This window comes from Lithobates pipiens, unplaced genomic scaffold (assembly GCF_037356315.1).
Source record: "Lithobates pipiens isolate NorthernLeopardFrog02 unplaced genomic scaffold, aLitPip1_a1.2 Scaffold_8, whole genome shotgun sequence".
Classification (NCBI taxonomy): domain Eukaryota; kingdom Metazoa; phylum Chordata; class Amphibia; order Anura; family Ranidae; genus Lithobates; species Lithobates pipiens.
The window spans coordinates 176279949-176302295 of record NW_027507903.1 but is presented as its reverse complement, the minus strand read 5'-3'; the positions used below and the strand labels follow the sequence as shown (position 1 = coordinate 176302295).

The window sequence follows — 22347 nt, the reverse complement described above, 5'->3', positions numbered from 1 at the left end:
GTAGAGGACTTCCATTCCTCCTGCTGATGATACACCCTAAAATCTATTTGCTTTTCCCAATCCCTGGCCACATTGTTTGCTCATTTTCCAATCATCTAAAATAAGTACCCCAAAATCGTTTTCCTCTGTAGCTCTGACCAGCACTATACCCCAAATATTGTACTCTATCAAAGGATTTGTACCCTATGTACATTTGAAAACATTGAACTGGATTTTTCACTGCTTTACAGAACCAAGTCGTATTCAGACACCTCCAAGGATATGAAACCTATCACACAACTTTGTTTCATTAGCAAAAAGACATAGCTTACCCATTTTTGCTGGCCTTTGTGATGCGTTGTGCTAATGTGTATGATTAGGTGGAGTACCTGCTGGGACCTAATCACTCTACTTGCTAGGTGGGGTTGTTCAATCGTTTGTTACTGTTGATAAATAGTTTTTGTATACAAATAAGTTGCGCTTATAACATAAGTGATTCTGTGAAACACAAGAAGTGCACTATTGCAATAAAAAAAAATCTAAGTGAACTGAACGTAAGTAAAATCTGTATGAAAGTCTATATGAAAAACTTTTCATCGAAAATAATAATTGAGTCTGTGGTGAAAGCAAAAAATGTGAATATGATTCCATAAGTGTAGTAAAAGTAACGTAAATCGTTTTTACCTGCACTATCCAGTGTGTTTCGCTTCTTCTTTTATTTTTCCAATCTATAGATAGACTTGTGAACAGTTCTGTATGCTTGTGTCAAAATCTTCTGATGCCAGAAAGATTTTTTCCTCTACCAAGGGTATTTTGCATGTTAACTTTCTTTCTGTCCACTTTTCCTTGTAACCCTTTTCTTACTTTGAATGACTACCTCCATTTGCTATGTCCTTGGGTTTCTAAATTATCAGCATTGCTCTCAACCCCTAGGGTAACCAGTGGGATCCCTTGGAGTTTGTGTCTGCCTCCAAATACCTGAATTTGCTCATCCAAACCTGACAGCTGCTGTTTTGCATACTATAGGCACAGGGGTAATTCTTTACCTAATGAAGGAACCATCAGAAGATCCAATGCTGCAATGTTCTCCTTCACTTCCTGATGTTTCTTGTTTTCTCTTCATTCTCCTATCATGTCTTGCTACCAGTAATCTTCATAGTAGTTTGGGAGGCAGGTATGACATCTATGGCTATGCCACGTCTCCATGGGAACCTGCTCTCCTTTTTAATCTAATTTCTTCCTGGAATTTCTCTGCTTTTTGGGGTGCCTCCTCCCACCCACCTGGGTGGTCATTTTGTCCCCTTTCTTTTCTTTCATGTGGCTTCTACCCCCTGGGAATGAATCCTTCCTTCTCCCCTACCCAGTTAAAATTTTGTTCTGGGTCATATAGAGCACCTAGAGTTCTGCTCTGTGCTGTATAGACTCCACAACAAAATTGGTCAGTGGACAACTGTTGACTCTTCGTTGTTGCTCCTGCAGCAAGGTGATTCCGCTATTAAAAGCTTGTTTTTGAGGCCTGTTTGGCTTCTTGTTTATTCCTTTTGGCCTGTTGGTTTTGTTGCCCACCCTTTGATTATTGCTTGGGAATGTCTCGTGGTCTATTACACAATTCTTAAGTCCCATATTGTGCAAAAAAGATATCCCAATTCCAAAAAATTTGGGACGCTGTGTAAAATCTAGATAAAACGAAATGCAATGATTTGCAAATATCATAAACGCATATTTTATTTACAACAGAAAACATATCAAATGTTTTCTCTGAAAAAATTTAGTATTTTAAGAAAATTAGGTAATTTTGAAATTGATGGCAGCAACATGTCTCAAAAAAGTTGGGAGAGAGCAACAGAAAGCTGGCAAAGTAAGTAGTTCTAACAAGGAAGGCTGGAAGAACATTTTGCAAGTATTTAGGTTAATTGGCAATAGGTCAGTAACCTGATTGGGTAATAAAAAAGGTCATCTTAGAGAATGTCCCAGAAGTAAAGATGGGCAGAGGTTCATCAATCTGTGAAAAGCTGCATCTAAAAATTGTGGAAAAATTTCAAAATGTTTCTTAACGTAGTATTGCAAAGACTTTAAATATAGTATCATCTACAGTACATAATATCATCAAGAGTCCAAGAATTTGGATACATTTCTGTGCGCAGGATGCAAGGCCAAACTACATTATTTGGTGCCTGTGATTATTGGGCCCTCAGATGGCAATGCATTAAAAATGGGCGTGATTCTGTGAAGGACATCACTGCATGAGCTCAGGAATACTTCCAAAAATACAGTACGAGAAGACCGTGAAAGGAGAGTCTACAGAGAATGTAGCGTGGGTGAGGTTTACCCGAAAAAGTGGTCTATACACGTTGAGCGCAGCCAGAGAAATTTTGTAAATGGTAATGAGTAAGGTGCCAGAGAATTATTGTAGACCAGGGGAGCTGCTGAAAACCATAATGTGGATAGTGAGAGAGCTGCCACTGTGTGCGGGGAGTACTTCCTGATAAATGGTAGTGGGAGAGCTGCTAGAAAACATAGTGTAGATGGTAAGGGGATACTTTACAAAGAATCTAGTGTGGGCCATGGTCAGGGAGCTTACAGAAAACATAGTATGGGTGGCTCTGTCAGAAAAAAATTGTATCTGGATGGTGATGGTCTAATAGAAGATGTAGTATAAACAGGGATGGGGTGCCAGAGAAAATAGTGTGAATGTGGGCAAGGGAACCTCTTGACTGAAGAGCCATCTGATCTGTTAATGACACGACTCTGGCTTATATCCACCATCATGTAGGAACCAGAAGTCTCACAGCGCTAAGAGAAGCAAAAGAGTTTATCGTTTGGGTGGAACTTTGTGTTTTTACCTGGTTTTGACCTTGCCTACTATACACATCCCAGGCATGAAACAGAGATTTGTGGGCTTCCTCAGGCAACAACGTATTCTGTCGCAGGGTGGATGGTCACTGGTCACAGACCTGTTGGCCTCCAGATTCAACCACATACTGCAAAGTCTGTCTCTAGGTCCAGAGATTCCCTTGGCTATTCTACAGGATCCTGATGAAGGACATTCAGTTGCCTTTCATTACACCGAACTGAGCCAAGGGGGATGTGATACTTGAAGTTGATCCTATGGTACTTTAGTTGATCCTATGATTTTCATTGCAAAGGATTCTGCTTCTTACAAGATCTGTCATCGCACCCAGAATGCTGCGTGGCAGGGTACGTTTCATAGGATGAATCCTGCCTTCCTTTGACTGGATCAGTGCCTAGTGAGTACCATCCAGGGCCGACTACTGGATTTATCTGTTCTTTTTCACTTCCCTCATGCTCTCTAGAGAAGACCTTTATTCGGGGTGTTGACTTACACTCTTCTTCCTGTACTTTCTCCAGTGACATCGTTTTATCATATACCACCCTTTGAATCTATTGGAGATAATTCCTTGTCTACTCTTCTGCCATCACTTTTCCAGAATGAATTTCTGAGCTGGTGACTCCATCATGTTGGGAGCCCTTCCCTGTTCTACACTAAGCTGGGTTGTGATCTAGGGCCTCTATTCCTCCTAAGGTGGTTTTCCCTCTCCACTTTATTTGGGACATTGTTGCTCTTGTCTGGCTACAAAACGGCCCAAGATGATTTTCCTCCTCAGTATTGTATGTGGTGCATGCTATTCAAATTTCTCTCAACTACAGCTTCCCTTAGAAGTTCTGTCAGCAGGACAACCTGCTTATTGTTCCACTATAGGTGGATTTGACAACTCATCATTCAAGCTAATGCACCTAAGCACAGGCTTCCTTCCTTTCCTGTCAGGGCATACTCCACTGCCTCATGTAGTGCTTCATGGGATTATCCGCACCAGACATCTGATTTACAGATTGCAAGGTTCTCAAAATGGACCTACGGACTTAAGTCTCCTCTGCAAATGTGTGGTTAATCATTGTCTTGTTAGCGTTTTGTTTGCTGTGTTGCCCACCTTTTGTCCTTAGACCCTTTTCACACCAGGGCGTTCTGCAGACGCTATAGCATTAGAAATAGCGCCTGCAATCTGCCCTAAAGAAGCTGCACCATTGTTTGTAGTGTGAAAGCCCGAGGGCTTTCACACTACAGCGGTGCGCTGGCAGGACGTCAGGGAAAAGTCCTGTCAGCAGCTTCTTTGGAGCGGTGAAGAAGCAGTGTGTTTACCGCTCCTCCACCGCTGCTCCCCATTGAAATCAATGGGGCAGCGTTGTAATACCGCCGGCAAAACGCCGATATTGCAGCATATTGCCGGCGGTTTTAACCCTTTCTCGCCCGCTAGCGGGGGGTAAAAGCGCCCTGCTAGCAGCCAGAATGCGCCGGTAAAACGCTATGGGCGGTGTGGTGTGAAAGGGGTCTTAGTGGGGATGTCCCTTGGTTTCAAAATACATCCCTTGTCCTGTAATAAAAGTAGGATTTTTGTATTTCAATAAAATTCCTTTTCTTAAAGTATGGGACAGGACACAGGTTCCACCCCTCTGTTCTTATGATTGCATTCCAACTATTGGTTGCTGACAAAACTAAAGGCATGCCGGAAGTGGTGGGGTTATGCATGGATGTCCTAACATATTTACTTTACCAGTCACCTGAAGGTGACTACCTAACCTTATATTCCTGAATACTTCTTGTGTCCTGTAATATAATCGAGGACTTTTTTTTTACAGGTAAGACAAAAAACTGATTTTGGTATGCAATAAAGCCTGCCATGACTGAAACTACATTTTTTAAACTTTACTGGCTTAGCTTTCTTGAGGATTACACATCTTTGACATTGCTAAAGAGGATTAAACAAGTAGCAAATTCTCAAGTTAAGCTGTCTAATTGGCTACATAGGAAAGCATTAGTGTTCTGAGACTGTAAAAATATAATCAAGATATTTGCATACATTTTCTACTTTTTTTTAAAATTTTCAACAGTAGCCATTATATACATCTGTACTGGTCATGATATTACACATTTGGGACATATTTGTACTCATTTTTTTTTTTTTATTTGATTAGCGATGCTAGTCTAAAGTAATTAATTTTTCCAAGTAATTATTAGCTTTCTGCTTTGCTGTGATTAATAGTGAGTGGATTCAGGTATGGAAGCTGTGGTGGGGTTTGCAGGCATGACAAGTAGATCTCTCATTGCCTGTACTCAGTATGAGATCTGCTTGTCTATGGACAATATTAAAGGATTTTTTTTTTTTATTAAAATAAGAAGTTTTACTTGGCTATTCTTAGTAAGTTGTGTGCTATGGAGGCATGTGCATCTATAAGACACACAGCATTGGCAAACCATGCCTCTGCGCCTTCCTAAAATGAGTTTGACTGACAGCAGCAGGAGCCTATGGCTCCTGCTGCTCATAGTCTACTGTGAAAACAGGAAGCGAGAGGAGCAGTGACACAGCTGGGACAGCACTGGGTTGGTGAAAGGATTCAGGTAAGCTTTTATGGATGGGGGAGGGGTGGGGGGTTGGGAGCTAGAACAGGTAGTGGAACTTTTTTTCACTCAAATGCAGAGAATTCATTGCAGTAATAAAAACACTTGAGTAAAGAACCACTTTACGTTATCGTATTGCTCAGCAAAGTATTATAGAATTACCACATAGTCTTAAACTAGAGAACACAGGTTGTCTGAATTATTAGAAAAAACATATTTTTTATGTATTTTTTTTTTTTTTACGTTCAATAAATTTTTAATGTTTACAATGTAAAGATTATTAAGACAGTGACACTATAATGTAAATGGCACAAAAAACAAAGAAAGCAAGGTACCAGTACAGAGAGACAAAAATTCTAACAACACTTTAGAGAATCTGGCATGATCAACAGATATTGGGGGTTCTCTGCATAATCTTGAATCACTTGTAATTCAATTAGTCACAATCAACAGCATAACAATAACTCACCATAGCTTATCTTGGGAGAGGGTTGCTAGAAGTTTTGAGGAATAAGATAAGGGGACAGGCAGAAAAAAGAAGAAAAAGAAAAAAAAAAGTAATGGTAGGGGAAGCGGATCACCGAGACCTAGAGAGAACTAGGTTGGAGATGTAGATATATTAGTAGAAGAGGAGCTCGGAGTCCGTATAGCACCTGGACTCAAGGACAGGGGTACGTGTGTATCTGATGCCCAGGGTTCCCAAGTTCGTTCAAACAAAGTACTTTGGTCATTGACACTGGCAATTTTTTCATGTATCGTAATCCACAACATTTTATGTTTAAATGAGCCAAAAGAAAATAAGGGCGTCTTCCTTGCTCCTGCTATAGTGATTTTCACCGCCAGCAGAATAAAGTAAATCAGGCGTTTCAATGGGCGTGGCCACTCGGGAGGCAAGACATTAAAGAGGAGTTCCAGCCTGGGTGAAAAAAATTAAAAGACAGCAGCTATAAATACTGTAGTTGCTGACCTTTAATATTAAGGCACTTGCCTATCCAGGGAGCCTGCTGTGTCGGCACCCCAGCCGATCTTTGGATCGACTCCCGGGTGCTGCCGCCACCATTCCTGGTAAAGGAACCCAGCAATGAAGCCTTTCTCTAAACTCTGAAAACTCAAATTTTATTTCCTCTTACTTTGTCTTAGTGAAAATGGTCACCAAGAAAAATTAAAATGTGAATTTCCCCATCGGAAACACAGACAACAATAAACGACGGATAGTCAAACTTGTCTCCACTCTAGAAAATTTGGACCATCCTTGGAAGAGTTCAGCATGTGGCTTCTCTAAAAGACTTTGTTTTTCATTCCTTGTTCGATCAGGTATATTTCAGCTGTAGAGACAGGGCCGTCTTTAACGCAGGGCAAATCTGGCCCATGGCCCATTCATTGTTGGAGGGCCCCAAACGCTGATGAGCCAAGTGCATTTGTTTGCTCCTGCTTTCTATCCAGCTTGGCAGGGGTTAAGTGAAGTCACGTCCCCGCAGTGTCTCTTCTACTGGTCTGACCCTTCCCCTTATCTCAGTCTGAGTAGATTGAGTCTCTTCCCCTGTGACGTGCTGCATTCTGCCCCTCCCATCCCTCCTCTGCGGCTGCCGGACTACATCGCTCTGTACAGTGAGTATACTGTCTCCCTCGGAGACACTGTGTGCTGTCCTTTTCAGGGAGTTTCAGCTGCTGCAGAACTTCTTGGGGCAGGTCAGCTGTGTGGTGTTGTGTAAGCCAGTGATTGGCTACTGCTGCAGAACTTCTTGGAGGGGAGGGAAGGGCTGCTGGGTGTTATAGTGCACGGCAGTGATTGACAGCTGTTGGCTCAGCAATAACCCCCCTCCCTGCCTCTCAACACTCAACAATAACCCCCTCCCTTCTTCTCCACCCTCAACAATAACCCCCCTCCTGCTTCTCCACCCCCAACAATAACTCCCCCCGCTTCTCCACCCTCAACAATAACCCCCCTCCCCGCCTCTCCACCCTCAACAATAACCCCGCTTCTCCACCCTCAACAATAACCCCCTCCTCGCTTCTCCACCCTCAACAATAACCCCCTCCCCGCTTCTCCACCCTCAACAATAACCCCCCTCCCCGCTTCTCCACCCTCAACAATAACCCCCCTCCCCACTTCTCCACCCTCAACAATAACCCCCCTCCCGCTTCTCCGCCATCAACAATAACTCCCCCTGCTTCTCCACCCTCAACAATAACCCCCTCCCGCTTCTCCGCCATCAACAATAACTCCCCCCGCTTCTCCGCCATCAACAATAACTCCCCCCGCTTCTCCACCCTCAACAATAACCCCCCTCCCCACTTCTCCACCCTCAACAGTAACCCCCCCTGCTTCTCCACCCTCAACAATAAACCCCCCTCCTTGCTTCTCCACCCTCAATAATAACCCCGCTCCCTGCTTCTCCACCCTCAACAATAACCCCAATCCCTGCCTCTGTACCCCAACAATAACCCCAATCCCTGCCTCTCCACCCCAATTAGCCCCCTCTCCACTTCTCCATCCTCAATAATAACCCCCTCCCCAATTCTCCACCCTAAACAATAACCCCTTTCCCTGCCTCTCCACCCCCAACAATAACCCCGTCCCTGCTTCTCCACCCTCAGCAATACCCCTCCTTTCTGCAAAAACAGCAATGATTTTTAATGAGTGGCAATGTAGTATGGGGGGGGGGGGGCTATGTATTGATGGAGTGGTTATGGGGGAGGCATCCTGTGTATTAATGGGGGTAGTATGGAGGAGGAGGCCTGTGTAGTGATGGGCATAGTATGGGGGAGGGGGTCCTGTAATCATGGGGGTCCTATGTAGTGATTTGGGTAGTATGGAGGAGAGAGTCCTGTGCAATGATGAGGGGGGTGCGAAATTGCATGGGGGGGCCCAAGGAAAATGTTTACCCAGGGTCCAATCATTATTAAAAATGGCCCTGTGTAGAGAACCTACTGGCTAGATTGCTTTCTTTAACTGGTGCCACTGAGTCAAAGGATTAGCATAAATGTCTCCAAGAGGGACAAATGGCAGTTGTTTTGTTTTTTCAGAGTGGGGAATGGTTGGGGTCATTGGAAAGATTCCCCTTCACTTCCTGTCATGGTGGTAAACTCTTGTTGCGTGGCCTGGTGCCAATACCCAAGACACAAAATGAATATCCTTGCTGCACTGGCAAAAAATGTGTGCAGATATTTGACTGCCTACAATTGTATGTTAAATATTGTTAGATGACCTCTCAACTGATTTATGAAGAAGAGCGAAATGAAGTTTGGTTTCCACTGGTTGGTGGCTAAATGATTTTGATGCATATATAATGGATAAATTATAAAATATTGTTCACAAAATAAGAGCAAAGTAATTTTGCATACTGCTGCATTTTGATGATTTTCATGTCTTTGAAATCAATATTCCTCATGGACTAAGCCTACTTCTTTCTTGCTAACTTATGCCACTATGATTTAAGTTTCCTTTATTAGTTGTGGTTTAAACTCAAAGTGAGTCTTCTTTCAAAAGTATACAAATACACTTTTTTTTAATCGATTTTCATTGTTGGGCTTTTTTTTATTTTACTTTAAAAAGGAAATGGACATTATTTCACAATATTTAAAAAAACAAAAATATGAATGATATCTATCTGTTCTGCTTGTGATTTATTTTTATTTTTTAACATGGTGTGCTGAATCATTACTGTTTTTTTTTTTTTTTTTTTTTAGCTGTCCACACAAGGAGAAGCAAGTCAGGTGATAGGTCCACTTACAGAAGGACAAAGAAGAAATGTGGCAGTAGTGAATTCACTGTACAGGCTACACCAGTCAGTGCAAAAGGTAAGTTGCCACTCATGCCCGGTTTAATTTTCAATCTCCCCTATTGGCATTCAGTTGTCCATTAGAAGACACAACAACACAACTCCAGCTCCTGGACTAGCAAACCATTGTCTCTAAATTGTGCACATTGCAAATCTATGTGCATATAACAGTATGCCCCTCACATTTTTGTAAATATTTTATTATTTATTTTCATGTGACAACACTGAAGAAATTACACTTTGCTACAACATAAAGTGTGAGTGAGTGTACAGCTTGTATTACAGTGTAAATTTGCTGTCTCCTCAAAATAATTCAACACAGCCAAATTGGCCCAAAGTGTCAATTTTGTGTGGCCACCATTATTTTCCAGCACTGCCTTAACCCTCTATGGCATGGAGTTCACCAGAGCTTCACAAGTTGCTACTGGAGTCCTCTTCCATGACGACATCACAGAGCTGGTGGATGTCAGAGACCTTGCGCTCCTCCACCTTCCATTTGAGGATGCCCCACAGATACTCAATAGGGTTTAGGTCTGGAGACATGCTTGGCCAGTCCATTGTCTTTACCCTCAGCTTCTTGGAGGTGTGTTTGGGGGTCGTTATTTTGCAATACTGCCCTGCGGCCCAGTCTCCAAAGGGAGGGGATCATGCTCGGCTTCAGTATGTCACAGTACATGTTGGCATTCATGGTTCCCTCAGTGAACTGTAGCTTCCCAGTGCCAGCAGCACTCATGCAGCTCCAGACCATGACACTCCCACCAGCGTGCTTGACTGTAGGCAGGACACACTTGTCTTTGTACTCCTCAACTGGTTGCCACCACACACACGTGACACCATCTGGACCAAGTAAGTTTATCTTTGTCTTATCAGACCACAGGACATGGTTCCAGTAATCCATGTCCTTAGTCTTCTTAATTTCAGCAAACTGTTTGCGGATTTTCTTGTGCATCATCTTTAGAAGAGGCTTCCTTCTGGAAAGACAGCCATGCAGACTAATTTGATGCAGTGTGCAGCGTATGGTCTGAGCACTGATAGGCTGACCCCCCCCCACCCCTTCAACCTCTGCAGCAATGCTGGCAGCATTCATACATCTATTTCCCAAAGACAACCTCTGGATATGACGCTGAGCACATGCAATCAACTTCTTTGGTTGAACATGGTGAGGCCTGTTCTGAGTGGAGCCTGTCCTGTTAAATCGCAGTATGGTCTTGGCCACCATGCTGCAGCTCAGTTTCAGGGTCTTGGCAAACTTTTTTTTTATAACCTAGGCCATCTTTATGTAGAGCAACAGTTCTTTTTTTCAGATCCTCAGGGTGTTCTCTGCCATGAGGTGCCATGTTGAACTTCCAGTGACCGGTATGAGAGAATGAGAGTGATAACACCAAATTTAATACACCTGCTCCCCATTCACACCTGGGATCTTGTAACGCTAATGAGTCACATGACACTGGGGAGGGAAAATTACTAATTAGGCCCAATTTAGACATTTTCACTTAGGGGTGTACTTAAGTTTGTGGCCAGCGGTTTAGTCATTTACGGCTGTGTGTTGTGTTATTTCGAGTGGACAGAAAATGTACACTGTTATACAAGCTGTACACTCGCTACTTTACATTGTAGCAAAGTGTAATTTCTTCAGTGCTGTCACATGAAAAGATATAATAAAATATTTACAAAAATGTAAGGGGTGTACTCGCTTTTGTGAGATATTGTATATATACAAAATATGTATTTTAACTATTTGTATGTACCTTCATTTTTTTTCAAGCCTGCGTGTGGTTACTTTGTCATAGCTGCATAGTGTTTGAATGATTGAGAACTGCTTTGATTTGTTCTCAATTATCACTGGGAACTAGAACAATCAGTGGCAGCCTGGATTGAGCTAAAATGGTTAAGATAGCTATATTGTTTTGCTGGGAAAAAGAAAATCAATGTATGCATGTGAAGAGGGACAGGGAATGGTGGGGTATTGGTTCTGTAGTCCATTAGGCAGCAAGATAGGAGCACACTGTATTTCTGTCAGATCAACATGTGTTTGAAAAGGGATACAAATGGGGACACTTTCACTTACATTGACACTTTCCTCCAACCCATGGTGATTAACACTGAGGCATTCTTAAAAGATACTAACAGATTCTTGAGAGCCATAAAGCCACCCCAGCAAGTTTTGTAATCACAGTGGATGGGACTTCTCTGTATACTATTACTAGTCAAAAAGACGCTATATCTTCGATCAGATGGGCTTTTTTGTCATCTGACCTCCCGAGGAAACATAAGAAATTTATTTTGAGTTGTCTGAGTTTGTCTGTCGTGAAATTACTTTTGGTACAATAGGCAGTTCTTCCTACAGACTAGGGGACTTGTGATGGGGGCTCGGTTTGCTTCCAGTGTGGCCAATTTATGAATGTGTGTTCAAAAACTGACCCCCTGAGCTAGTATTTTACCATAAGTATATTGATGATTTAATTATGATTTGGGGGGCGAAAGATCTGGCTTAGAGGTTTTTTTGAATAAATTAAATGGCAACAATAAAAATATTATCTTATCTTGGAATATAAGTACTGAGCGGACAGTCTATCTCGATCTAGAAATTTCGAAAAAAAAATTATATTTTTAAGATGATCAATCATTTTAAGCCGATGGACCGTAATTCTTTCATTACATTAGGGAGTTGTCATCATACCAAATGCCTGTGTTACATACCCAGAGGGCTATTTATTTGTCTATGACAGAACTGCACCTCAGAGGAAGATTTTATTGCCCGGTCTCAGGTTCTGTCAACTCGATTTCAGGAGAAAGGGTATGATAGATTAGCACTTGAGAAGGAGGTGGAAATGGTAAGAAAAATGAATAGAAAGATTTTGGTTTCCAACATATCACGTAAGAATGCAAATACTTCTACTAATATGAAGATGGTTCTGGACTATTACATCCAATATAAAAAGTTTGAAAAAATCATCCAGAGGCATTGGCCTATATTAAATCGGGACAGAATTTTGGCTCCAGTCCTCCCAGAAAGGCCTCAGTTCATCTACAGGAAGGCACCCATGCTTAGGGACAGATTAGCGCCAGGGGGAATTGACCCCCCTACTCAAGTAGAAAATAGGCCATTTTTCTTTCTGACTGGCTTCTATGCATGTGGGCGATGTCCAACCTGTAGGCAGGCCAGAGGTAATATGAAGAAAAGAAAGGAATTTGTGGCAGCTGCCACCAATAAGACTTTATAAAATAAAAGAGTTGATCACTTGTGCAACCACAGGAGTCATATATATGTTGAAATGCAAGTGTGGCTTGCAATATGTAGGTAGATCTTCCAGATCGTTACAGGTCAGAACTGGCGACCGTTAATAATATTAAGAAAGGACTCATAACCCATAGCATTTCTAAGCATTTTAAATTGTTTCACAATAGTAACCCCAGACACCTCAAATTTTGGGGTGTTGAGCAAGTTAATAAACACTGGAGCGAGGGGGGGGGGTAATTTTATTTGACAACTTAGCTGTCGAAAATCATACTGGGTATATGAAACTAAGGTGGCGGTGCCTATGGGTTTAAATATAGAGTTTGACTTAAATTGTTTTATTTTGGATCGCTAATTGAATTTTAGGTCATATTATTTTTATATGAATTTTTTGCATAGAAAATATTTTTCATGGGAATTTTTCATGAGGATTTTTTAGATGTGAAATTTTGTACATATGAATTTTTTATGTGTGAATTTTTATATATATGCATTTAGTATCTGATTATAGAAACAAATTCCCCTTTCATGTGTTTTTGCCAGGGATGGAGCCTGCACGGCCGGTGGGTTGATTTCTGCCCTGTATGGCCACTTCTGACAGGGCTCTGACTGTCTTGCTGTGTTGAGCTCCGTAATTATGTCCGTACGGCGATCAAAACTGTTTAGCGCACTACTGCGCATGTCTGGTAATCAGGTGTCTTATAATAGGGCTTTTGTACGTGTCTCCAAACACCACTGATGAAGTCCCGCCCACTGGGATGACACGCGTGCTGGAGGACCTGAACACATCAGCAGCAGCCACCCTCCACTCAGCCTCAGTGAGACATGCTTGCAGCAAACGATGATTTCATTCTTAGCACTGGGATCACAGTTCTTCACTTGTGAGAAGTTTTACTTTTGGATTTAAATAAAATGAACTGAGTTTATACAGACAGAAGAAAGAGGATCCCTATTGGTGGACTTTGGAGGCTATACAACAATAGTAGTAGCAAAAAAAATAAAAATAAAAATATCACAAAACAATTTAAAAGATAAACAGCACTGTCCGTAATACAATATAGCTAATAAATGTATCACCCATACAGAATAAGGCAGACCGGAATACTCATTACCCTACTCATTTCAGAGGTATTGTAAACTCCTTCATCAGGGGTAGATATGGGATAAAAAGCATAATTCTGGTGGAGGACACAAATGACAGGACAATAGGGTGAGGTAGATACAGATGGACAATGTATTTTCATCCAAAATTGTACTTGCATAACAAGGTACAGAGATGTAGACATGCGGTATCTTAAGATTAAAAACAATTGAATCGATCCTCCATAATACGTGGCTTTCCAGTGTTCAGGGCTCACATGTAAAGATGTATATAAAGTGAATTGAATTTGCTGGCAAAGAATGTAAGATCCCCCCCCCCCCCCGATGAAACGGGGATAGCACTGGATAGGAGCGGGGGGATACACTGAGGGGACAGTGGCTGGGGATCCTGAAAGAAAGACGGAGAGAAGGGACATAGGCAATGTTGTGTAGAACAAAAGGCACAGACTCATTATGTATGGATCTGGATACAAGAAGGGACTAGTTAATGAAAGCAAAAAAAAGTACCTGCAGTAGTGCCCCCAATGGGATAGGCAAGTGAGTAAAAGCAGCCAAGTCTCCGAGGTGTAGAAAAGACTGTAAAAGTATCAATATCATTTTTGTACATTTAATTATTGGGGAAAAAAAAACCCACCACATCAAGGAATAAGACAAAGAGATGCATCCAGGCAATAAACCACACCATATGGCGGAGACAGCCATAGGTGTATAGAAGGAGTGGATAAGCTGGGGGTAATTACCTGGAGAGATAGACAGCAGAGAAACACCAGACCATTCGCTCGGTGTCCCACAGCAATTAGCCGCGGAGTACCGGCGGACATGTAGTCTGGGGTTTAAAAAGGGCCGCCTCTCCAATCAGCTGGAGCACAGCTGATTGCAGCAGCTGATGGAGAGGGAGGGAAAAGAGAATTCGATGCCGGCACGCCCCCTGGGCAGTGTGAGCCCGGCCCATCCCCAGCCTGCATGTCAGAAACACTAGTGCCGGAACAGGGCCCCGACCACTCCACCCACCGACACACTGAGCTTCCCCAGCGAACAGCGCATGTCCACTGGAGTCGCAAGATGAAGGGCAGCCGGCCCAAGGTGCGTCGGCTGCAATCTCCATAGATGCCGCCATGGGAGAGGAAACCCCCTGGTGGCTTTGTGTGCCGGGCGAACCCTCGGCGCCGATCCAGGCTGGGGGGAAAAAAACAGGGGAACAGGGACTAGAAAATCAACAGTACTTGTGTAAATAGAAATGACATAATAGATCACATAGGGAGAATATCGGTAAATAATAAACCAGAGCCACCATGTGTAATTAAATGAAGCAGTAACGGGGGAAATTCCTGAACAGACAAGAAATATATATGCTAAAGGGAGCCCCGGATTTAAAAAAAATTGAGTATAAGCAAGGATAGTATTGTCCACAATTACAGAAGGTTAAATTGCAACATACATGATTATGTCGTAAATGTTGGAAAACAAGGCCCTCCTCCAATTAGAATCCCATTGGATATTCACATTAAAAGCTACCCAGCCACCGGGCCCCAATGAGAGCATCTAGTTTAAACCTTTTCTTGAAGGTTTCTCAACAGGAAAAATGGAAAAATTAATTAATAAAAATCCCCTCTTTAAAAAACAATTTTCTTTTTTTTTTCCATACATTATCAGTATAATAAGATTATATGTTATACATATGTACCTTTTTCTCTGGTCTATGTGGCTCTTTGATGTATGTATGTTTTCCAACGTTATGACATAATCATGTATTTTGCAATTTAACCTTCTGTAATTGTGGACAATACTATCCTTGTTTGTATAAAATTTTTTGTAATTTGGTGGTTTCCAGTTTCCGAGGCTCCCTTTAGCATATATATATATGTCTTGCCTGTTCAGGAATTTCCCCGTTACAGCTTCATTTAATTACACATGGTGGCTCTGGTTTATTATTTACCGATATTCCCCCTATGTGATCTATTATGTCTATGACATTCTCTTTACACAAGTACTGTTGATTTTCTAGTCCCTGTCCCCCCCCCCCCAGCTTGGATAGGCGCAGAGGGATAGCCCAGCAAACAAAGCTGCCAGGGGGTTTCCTCTCCCATGGTGGTGTCTATGGAGATTGCAGCCGACACACCTTGCACAGGCTGCCCTCCATCTTGCGACTTCAGCGGACATGCGCTGTCCACTGGGGAAGCTCAGTGTGTTGGTGGGTGGAGTGAGCAAGGCCCCGTTCCGGCGCTAGTGTTTCTGATGTGCGCGCTGGGGACGAGGCCGCGCTCACACTGCCCAGGGGGCATGCCGGCATCGGATCCTCTTTCCTCTCCCTCTCCATCAGCTGCTGCAATCGGCTATGCGCCAGCTGATTGGAGAGGCGGCCCTTTTTAAATCCCAGACTACATGTCCGCCGGTACTCCACGGCTAATTGCTGTGGGACGCCGATCTCTCCAGGTAATTATCCCCAGCTTATCCACTCTTGCTATACACCTATGGCGGTCTCCGCCATATGGTGTGGTTTATTGCCTGGATGTGTCTCTTTGTCTTATTCCTTGATGTGGTGTTTTTGTTTTTTTTGTCCTTCCTTTTTCAATAATTAATGTACAAAAATGATATTGATACTTTTACAGTCTTTTCTACACCTCAGAGACTTGGCTGCTTTTACTCACTTGCCTATCCCTTTGGGGGCACTACTGCAGGTACTTTTTTGCTTTTGCTTATATTAACTAGTCCCGTCTTGTATCCAGATCCATACATTATAAGTCTGTGCCTTTTGTTCTACACCACATTGCCTATGTCCCTTCTCTCCGTCTTTCTTTCATGATCCCCTGCCACTGTCGCCTCAGTGTATCCCCCGGATCCTATCCAGTGCTACTCCCATTTCATCGGGGGGGGGGGGGTCTGTAGGGTCCCCCTCCCTACATTCTTTGCTAGCAAATTCAATTCACTTTATATACATCTATACATGTGAGCCCTGAACTGGAAAGCCACGTATTATTGCTGCTCGATTCAATTGTTTTTAATCTTAAGATACCGCATGTCTACATCTCTCTACCTTGTTATGTAAGTACAATTTTGGATGAATATACATTGCCCATCTGTATGTACCTCACCCTATTGTCCTGTCATTTGTGTTCTCCACCATGATGACGCTTTTTATCCCATACCTACCCCTGATGAAGGAGTTTACAATACCTCCGAAACACGTAGGGTAATGAGTATTTTGGTCTGCCTTACTCTGTATGGGTGATAAATGTATTAGCTATATTGTATCACGGACAGTGCTGTTTTATCTTTTAAATTGTTTTGTGATATATTTATTTTTATTTATTTTTTCTACTACTTACATACATTTTGTATGAATAAAAATTGTTATTTTTCTACTTTATTGTTGTACGTGCCTCCAAAGTCCGCCAATAGGGATCCTCTTTATTCTGTAGTTTTTATAGGATGTGGCACAACGAATTTGCATAGAAATGCCGATCTATGCCTTTGTCTTTCTGAGTTTATACAGAGAGCACTGTGGATATCTCATTTAGATCTTACATGGTACAACCAGATCTGATGAGCAATGAGTAAAGCAGTGGATGTGTAATATGAGCTGGGTCTCTGGAAAACATCTTTACCTCTTTAACCCCTTGTGAGGGGAAGGCTTTTTTAGACCTATCTGTTAGTGCAGTAGGTCCACTGTGCAAGGTGAGCGGCCTGTATTTGTCGGTGGTGGTATTTTCACAAATCTGCACAAAATTGAAAAGCACAAGTACAAAGTACAAGTGTTCACAGCTGAGGACCTTATCTGCCTTACTCCCTATTTACTTATTTATACGCATGGACCTTCTCTCTGAAGTTTTTTCATACATTTATTAATCCTTAGTGATTTAGTCTAGCTTTACTTAGCGCTGCACTATTTATGTTTTTAAAAGTTTACTGAGGATTTGTATTTTTCACCTTGAGTGTTATAGTGGCTTTTTAGGTTAGGATATTTGCACCAATTGATCACTATTTATAACAGATATGTCAAAACTTAAACTTGTGTATGTACACGAAATGGGAACAAAATAAGATACTCAAAATTGTGCATTGGCGGTGCTTTAAAATACATTAAAAACAAACAAGCAAAGAGACACTCAGTGCTTGTTTAGGGAAGGGACCCTGGGAGTATGTACAGACCCAGGAGGTAGGTTAGGAAACAAAAATAATGGTGTATCTCAGTAAGAGGTACAATGCCCATAGATAAAGTATATTAAAAGTCTTTTAGAGTCTTTAGAAAGCAAGGGGAGTCCATGATGCCGCACTAAGGGCAGCCAGTGTAAAGGAGCTAGAAGCAGTCTCTGTGATGCACAAAGGAAAGAAAGCACACAAAACGCCTCAAAGCCCAGTAAATAAGGACCTCTTAATGATGATAACGGTAAACAGGCTACTCACAAAGGGAATACAGGTAAACGTATTGTGACCAGAAATGAATCTGCATTATCATCGAGGGGAGGTCTCTCTAAGTGTCTGTGTCTCTGGCAGCTCGCACTGGTGGTTTCTGGCACTCGCAGCCTATTCTGGCCAACGAAGAACCCTAGGAACCCTGGGGACTGGAGAGCAACGTTACTTCTGGGTGCAGGGCAAAAAAGGCGGCTTTGCTTTTGGAGCATGCATGCTCCTTCTTTGCAGGACCTCTTAAGCTCCATTAGGTTAAATGGGGAGCGTCGGTGCATCAGCCTTTTTCAGATCTCTTCAGAGATGTTCAATTGGGTTCAAGTCTGGGCTCTGGCTGGGCCACTCAAGGACATTAACAGAATTGTCCTGTAGCCACTCCATTGTTATCTTGGTTGTATGCTTATGGTCGTTGTCCTGTTGGAAGAAGAACCTTCACTCCAGTCTGAAGTCCAGAGCGCTCTGGAGCAGGTTTTTATCAAGGATGTCTCTGTACACTGCTGCATTGATCTTTCCCTTGATCCTGACTAGTCTCCCAGTTCCTGCTGTTGAAAAACATCCCCACAGCCTGATGCTCCCAATGCCATGCTTCACTGTAGGCATGTTATTGGCCAGGTGATGAGTGGTGCCTGGTTTCCTCCAGACAAAACACTTGCCATCTAGGCCAAAAAGTTCAATCTTTGTTTCTCATGGTCTGAGAGCGTTTTAGGTGCCTTTTTGGCAAACACCAGGTGGGCTGTCATGTCCTCTTACTGAAGAGTGGCTTCTGTCTGGCCATTCTCGCTCTACCATACAGGCCTGATTGGTGAAGTGCTGCAGAGATGATTCTTCTTCTGGAGGGTTCTCTTCTCTCTGTCAGAGTGACCATCAGGGTTCTTGCTCACTTCCCTGACTAAAGCCCTTGTCCCCCTATTGCTCAGTTTGGCAGGGCGGCTCGACTCTAGGAAGAGTCCTGGTGGTTCCAAACTTCTTCAATGTACGTATGATGGAGACCACTGTGCTAATTGTGACCTTTAATGCTGCACAAATGTTTCTGTACCCTTCTCCAGATCTGTGCCTCAATACAATCCTGTATCAGAGTTCTATAGACAATTCCTTGGGCTTCATAGCTTAGTTTATGCTCTGACATGCACTGTTAACTGTGGGACCTTATATAGACAGGCGTGTGCATTTCCAAATCATGTCCAATCAACTGAATTTACCACAGGCGGGCTCCAATAAAGTTGTAGAAACAGCTCAAGGATGATCAGTGGAAACAGGATGCACCTGAGCTCTATTTTGAGTGTCATGGCAAAGGCTGTGAATACTTATGTACATGTGATATTTTTTTTATTAAATTTGCAAAGATTATAAACAAACTTCAGTCATGTTCTGGGGTATTGTTTGTAGAATTTTAAGGAAAATAATTAATTTAATCCATTTTGGAATAAGGCAACAAAATGTGGAAAAAGATAAATGCTGTGAATACTTTCCGGATGGATGCATTGCACTGCATGTGTGAGCATTTGCATGCTAGTGTGTGTGTGTGTGTGTAGAGTGGCTTTGAAAAAATAATTTTATTATTTTTAACACGTTTAAAAAAAAAAACATAATTTAAAATAATCAGGTACCTCCTAGAAACCAGCAACTATTGAGATAATGAACTTTGGTCAGGAGTTGATAAAAAAACGGTATAGCATGTAATGTACTGTACAACCAAGTATACAGTGTGCTGTGGTCATAAATACAGTATGTAATATAGAGAGCAAGTTCTATAATTATGTGACAAACAACAGTAGGGTATATACTGTGCAACCATCTTCCAACACAGTTCACCTCTGCAGCTCACTTTTGTTTTCCCTGCAACATCTTGCAACACTGTTCACCCCGGCACCTTCTACAACCCTCTTTGAACACTGCTCACACCTGCAACCTTCTTTGACGGGTGCTTACAATGATCAGCTTTTATTCATTCATGTGAAACCTTTATCCTAAAGGAAAAAAAAAATGTTGTTGTAATTGCTTGTGTAACTGCAGTGTGAGCTGGAGTTTGGCTTCAGTTTGTTAGTGTATCTAAACCTGCTAGTATATATTAACGCTCCTCTCTCCACCAGGGACCTGCAGTGAGGTCAGTGGCTGGTGAGGCACTGGCTAGGATCAGAGCCAGATAGACACAGGTTACATACGTCGTGAATGTTAGAGCGAGAGCAATAACTCTAGCACTAGACCTCCTCTGTAACTCTTAACATATAACCTGTAAACGTTTTTAAAGCGTCACCTATGGAGATTTTTAAGTACCAAAGCTTGGCGCCATTCCACGAGTGTGCACAATTTTAAAGTGTGACATGTTAGGTATCTATTTACTTGGCGTAACATCATCTTTCACATTTATACAAAAAAAAATTGGGCTAACTTTAGTGTTTTTTTTTTTATATTCATAGTTTTTTCCCCAAAAAAATGCGTTTGAAAAATTGCTGCGCAAATACCTTGTAGCATCAAAAGTTACAACAACCACAATTTTATACCCTAGGGCAGTGATGGCGAACCTTGGCACTCCAGATGTTTTGGAACTACATTTCCCATGATGTTCAAGCACTCTGCAGTGTAGTTGAGCATCATGGGAAATGTAGTTCCAGAACATCTGGAGTGCCAAGGTTCGCCATCACCGTCCTAGGGTGTCTGCTAAAAAAATATTTATAATGTTTGGGGGTTCTGAGTAATTTTCTAGAAAAAAAATATGATTTTTACATGTGGAAAGAAGTGTTAGAATTCGACCTGAGTGACAAGTGGTTAATTACCATAAGTAATATACAATTAATTATTATATATTGTTTTTAAGGTTATTTACTATATTGCCAAAAACTGTACTCAAGCAGGGGGCTTAACGGACAAATTACTGAAGTTTGAAGTTATAACTTCAAACCGGCAATTTCACAGTAAATAATAAAGGATTATGTTAGAATATATAGCATAATAATATATGATTTAGCTTGATTAACTGTACCTTTTCAGCAAGAAGCAAATTCTCATTCTCCCTCTTAAAGTGGAGTTCCACCCAAAAGTGGAACTTCCGCTCATTTGTCTCCTCCCCCCCCGGCGCCACCGGGCCGCAGTGAATTATGTCAGCTGCTCGGCTCCCTCCTCTTTTCCCCATCGCCAGGCCAGTAGGAGAGCACAGTGGTGCCTTGCGCATGCACAGTAGGGACCCAGCGTGAAGCTGTAATGCTTCACTTCCAGGTTCCCTTACCCGCAATGGTGGTGGCAGCACCAGACAGCTGATGGAAACATGTCCCATTGTTTCTACTTTCAGAGTTCTAGATCCCTAAATATAACCCATTTTTTGTCTGTTTCTGAAGCTGCGCAGCTTGCTAATATGGAAGGGATCTGTTCACCTCAACACATATGAGGTCTGCTCTTATCCTGCTTTAAAGAATCACTCCATTAAACACTATTTGTATCAAAACTGACCATACATGATCCAATTTTCCAACAAAAATACTTCTTTTTCTACTTTATTGAGTTATTTTGAAACAGTTTGATGCTACGTTTTACACACACACTCACCTAGGATTCACAAAGAGTGAGTGGGATTTGCAAAAATATGCTTTACAATGGTTTGTTAACCTAAACGGTTACAACTGAACCTCTTGAAGTGCGTCAGCTATGAAACCTTTGTAGTTCCAAAATTGGAAAACTTTCTGAATGTTTTGCTTAAAATCCATATAAAACTTAAATGTTCACCCATGAGCATACATTGTATAATATTGAAGAAGTTTACAACAATTTAAAATAAATGTAAATGCATATAAACTCAAACTTTATTTACTCTTGTCTATCTTGGTAAGTCTTTTTCCACTAAATTAAACACAGTGTATTTGCAAAGTATGTGAGAAGTCCATTTTAAGTAGTTTTATGTACAGAAAGAAAGTTAAACTTTTACTTTAATAGGTCACAATCTATTGAAAGCTTCAATCTTGAATTCTTACTGTTGCATTCACTTGAACTGGCTATTTTTCTGCACTTTTTTTGGCTTTCCTTATATAGCGAAAAATCTCAGTTATCAAAAGGGTAAAGGATTACTACAGGAAGCCCACCAGCTTGGTACAAACATTATGTCCCTTGTTGGACTGAAAAGATGTCTTATTATGTACTAGCAAAAGTGTTCCCATTCCAGATTAGGTAAGGTTGGAAATATTGCAAACAAATCCAAAAGAAATGTGTCAGTTTGTAGTATGTTCAGGAGAGGAATACGAAGGGTATGTATAGTGTGCAGTATATGCAGAAGAGTAGTAAGGAGGGTATGATGAGAAGGGGTATGTGCAGAAGAGGAGGGCAGGTGGTTTGACTGCAGTTAATATGTACAGGAGAGAAGTATGGAAGCTACAAAAGTTGTCAGTTTTTTGCAAAGGGTATGACAGTGGGCAGTATGTGCAGGAGAGGGGTTCAGA

At 41.8% G+C, this 22347-nt stretch overlaps 1 protein-coding gene across 1 annotated transcript in view; it reads left to right on the top strand.

The window, feature by feature from the left end:
* COG5 (component of oligomeric golgi complex 5) overlaps nucleotides 1-22347 on the top strand; it is a 485726-nt gene that overhangs the window by 352199 nt on the left and 111180 nt on the right. The window contains exon 15 of the mRNA XM_077472430.1: nucleotides 9086-9196. Coding sequence (XP_077328556.1) covers nucleotides 9086-9196 — 111 coding nt within the window. The remainder of the gene's footprint in view (nucleotides 1-9085; nucleotides 9197-22347) is intronic.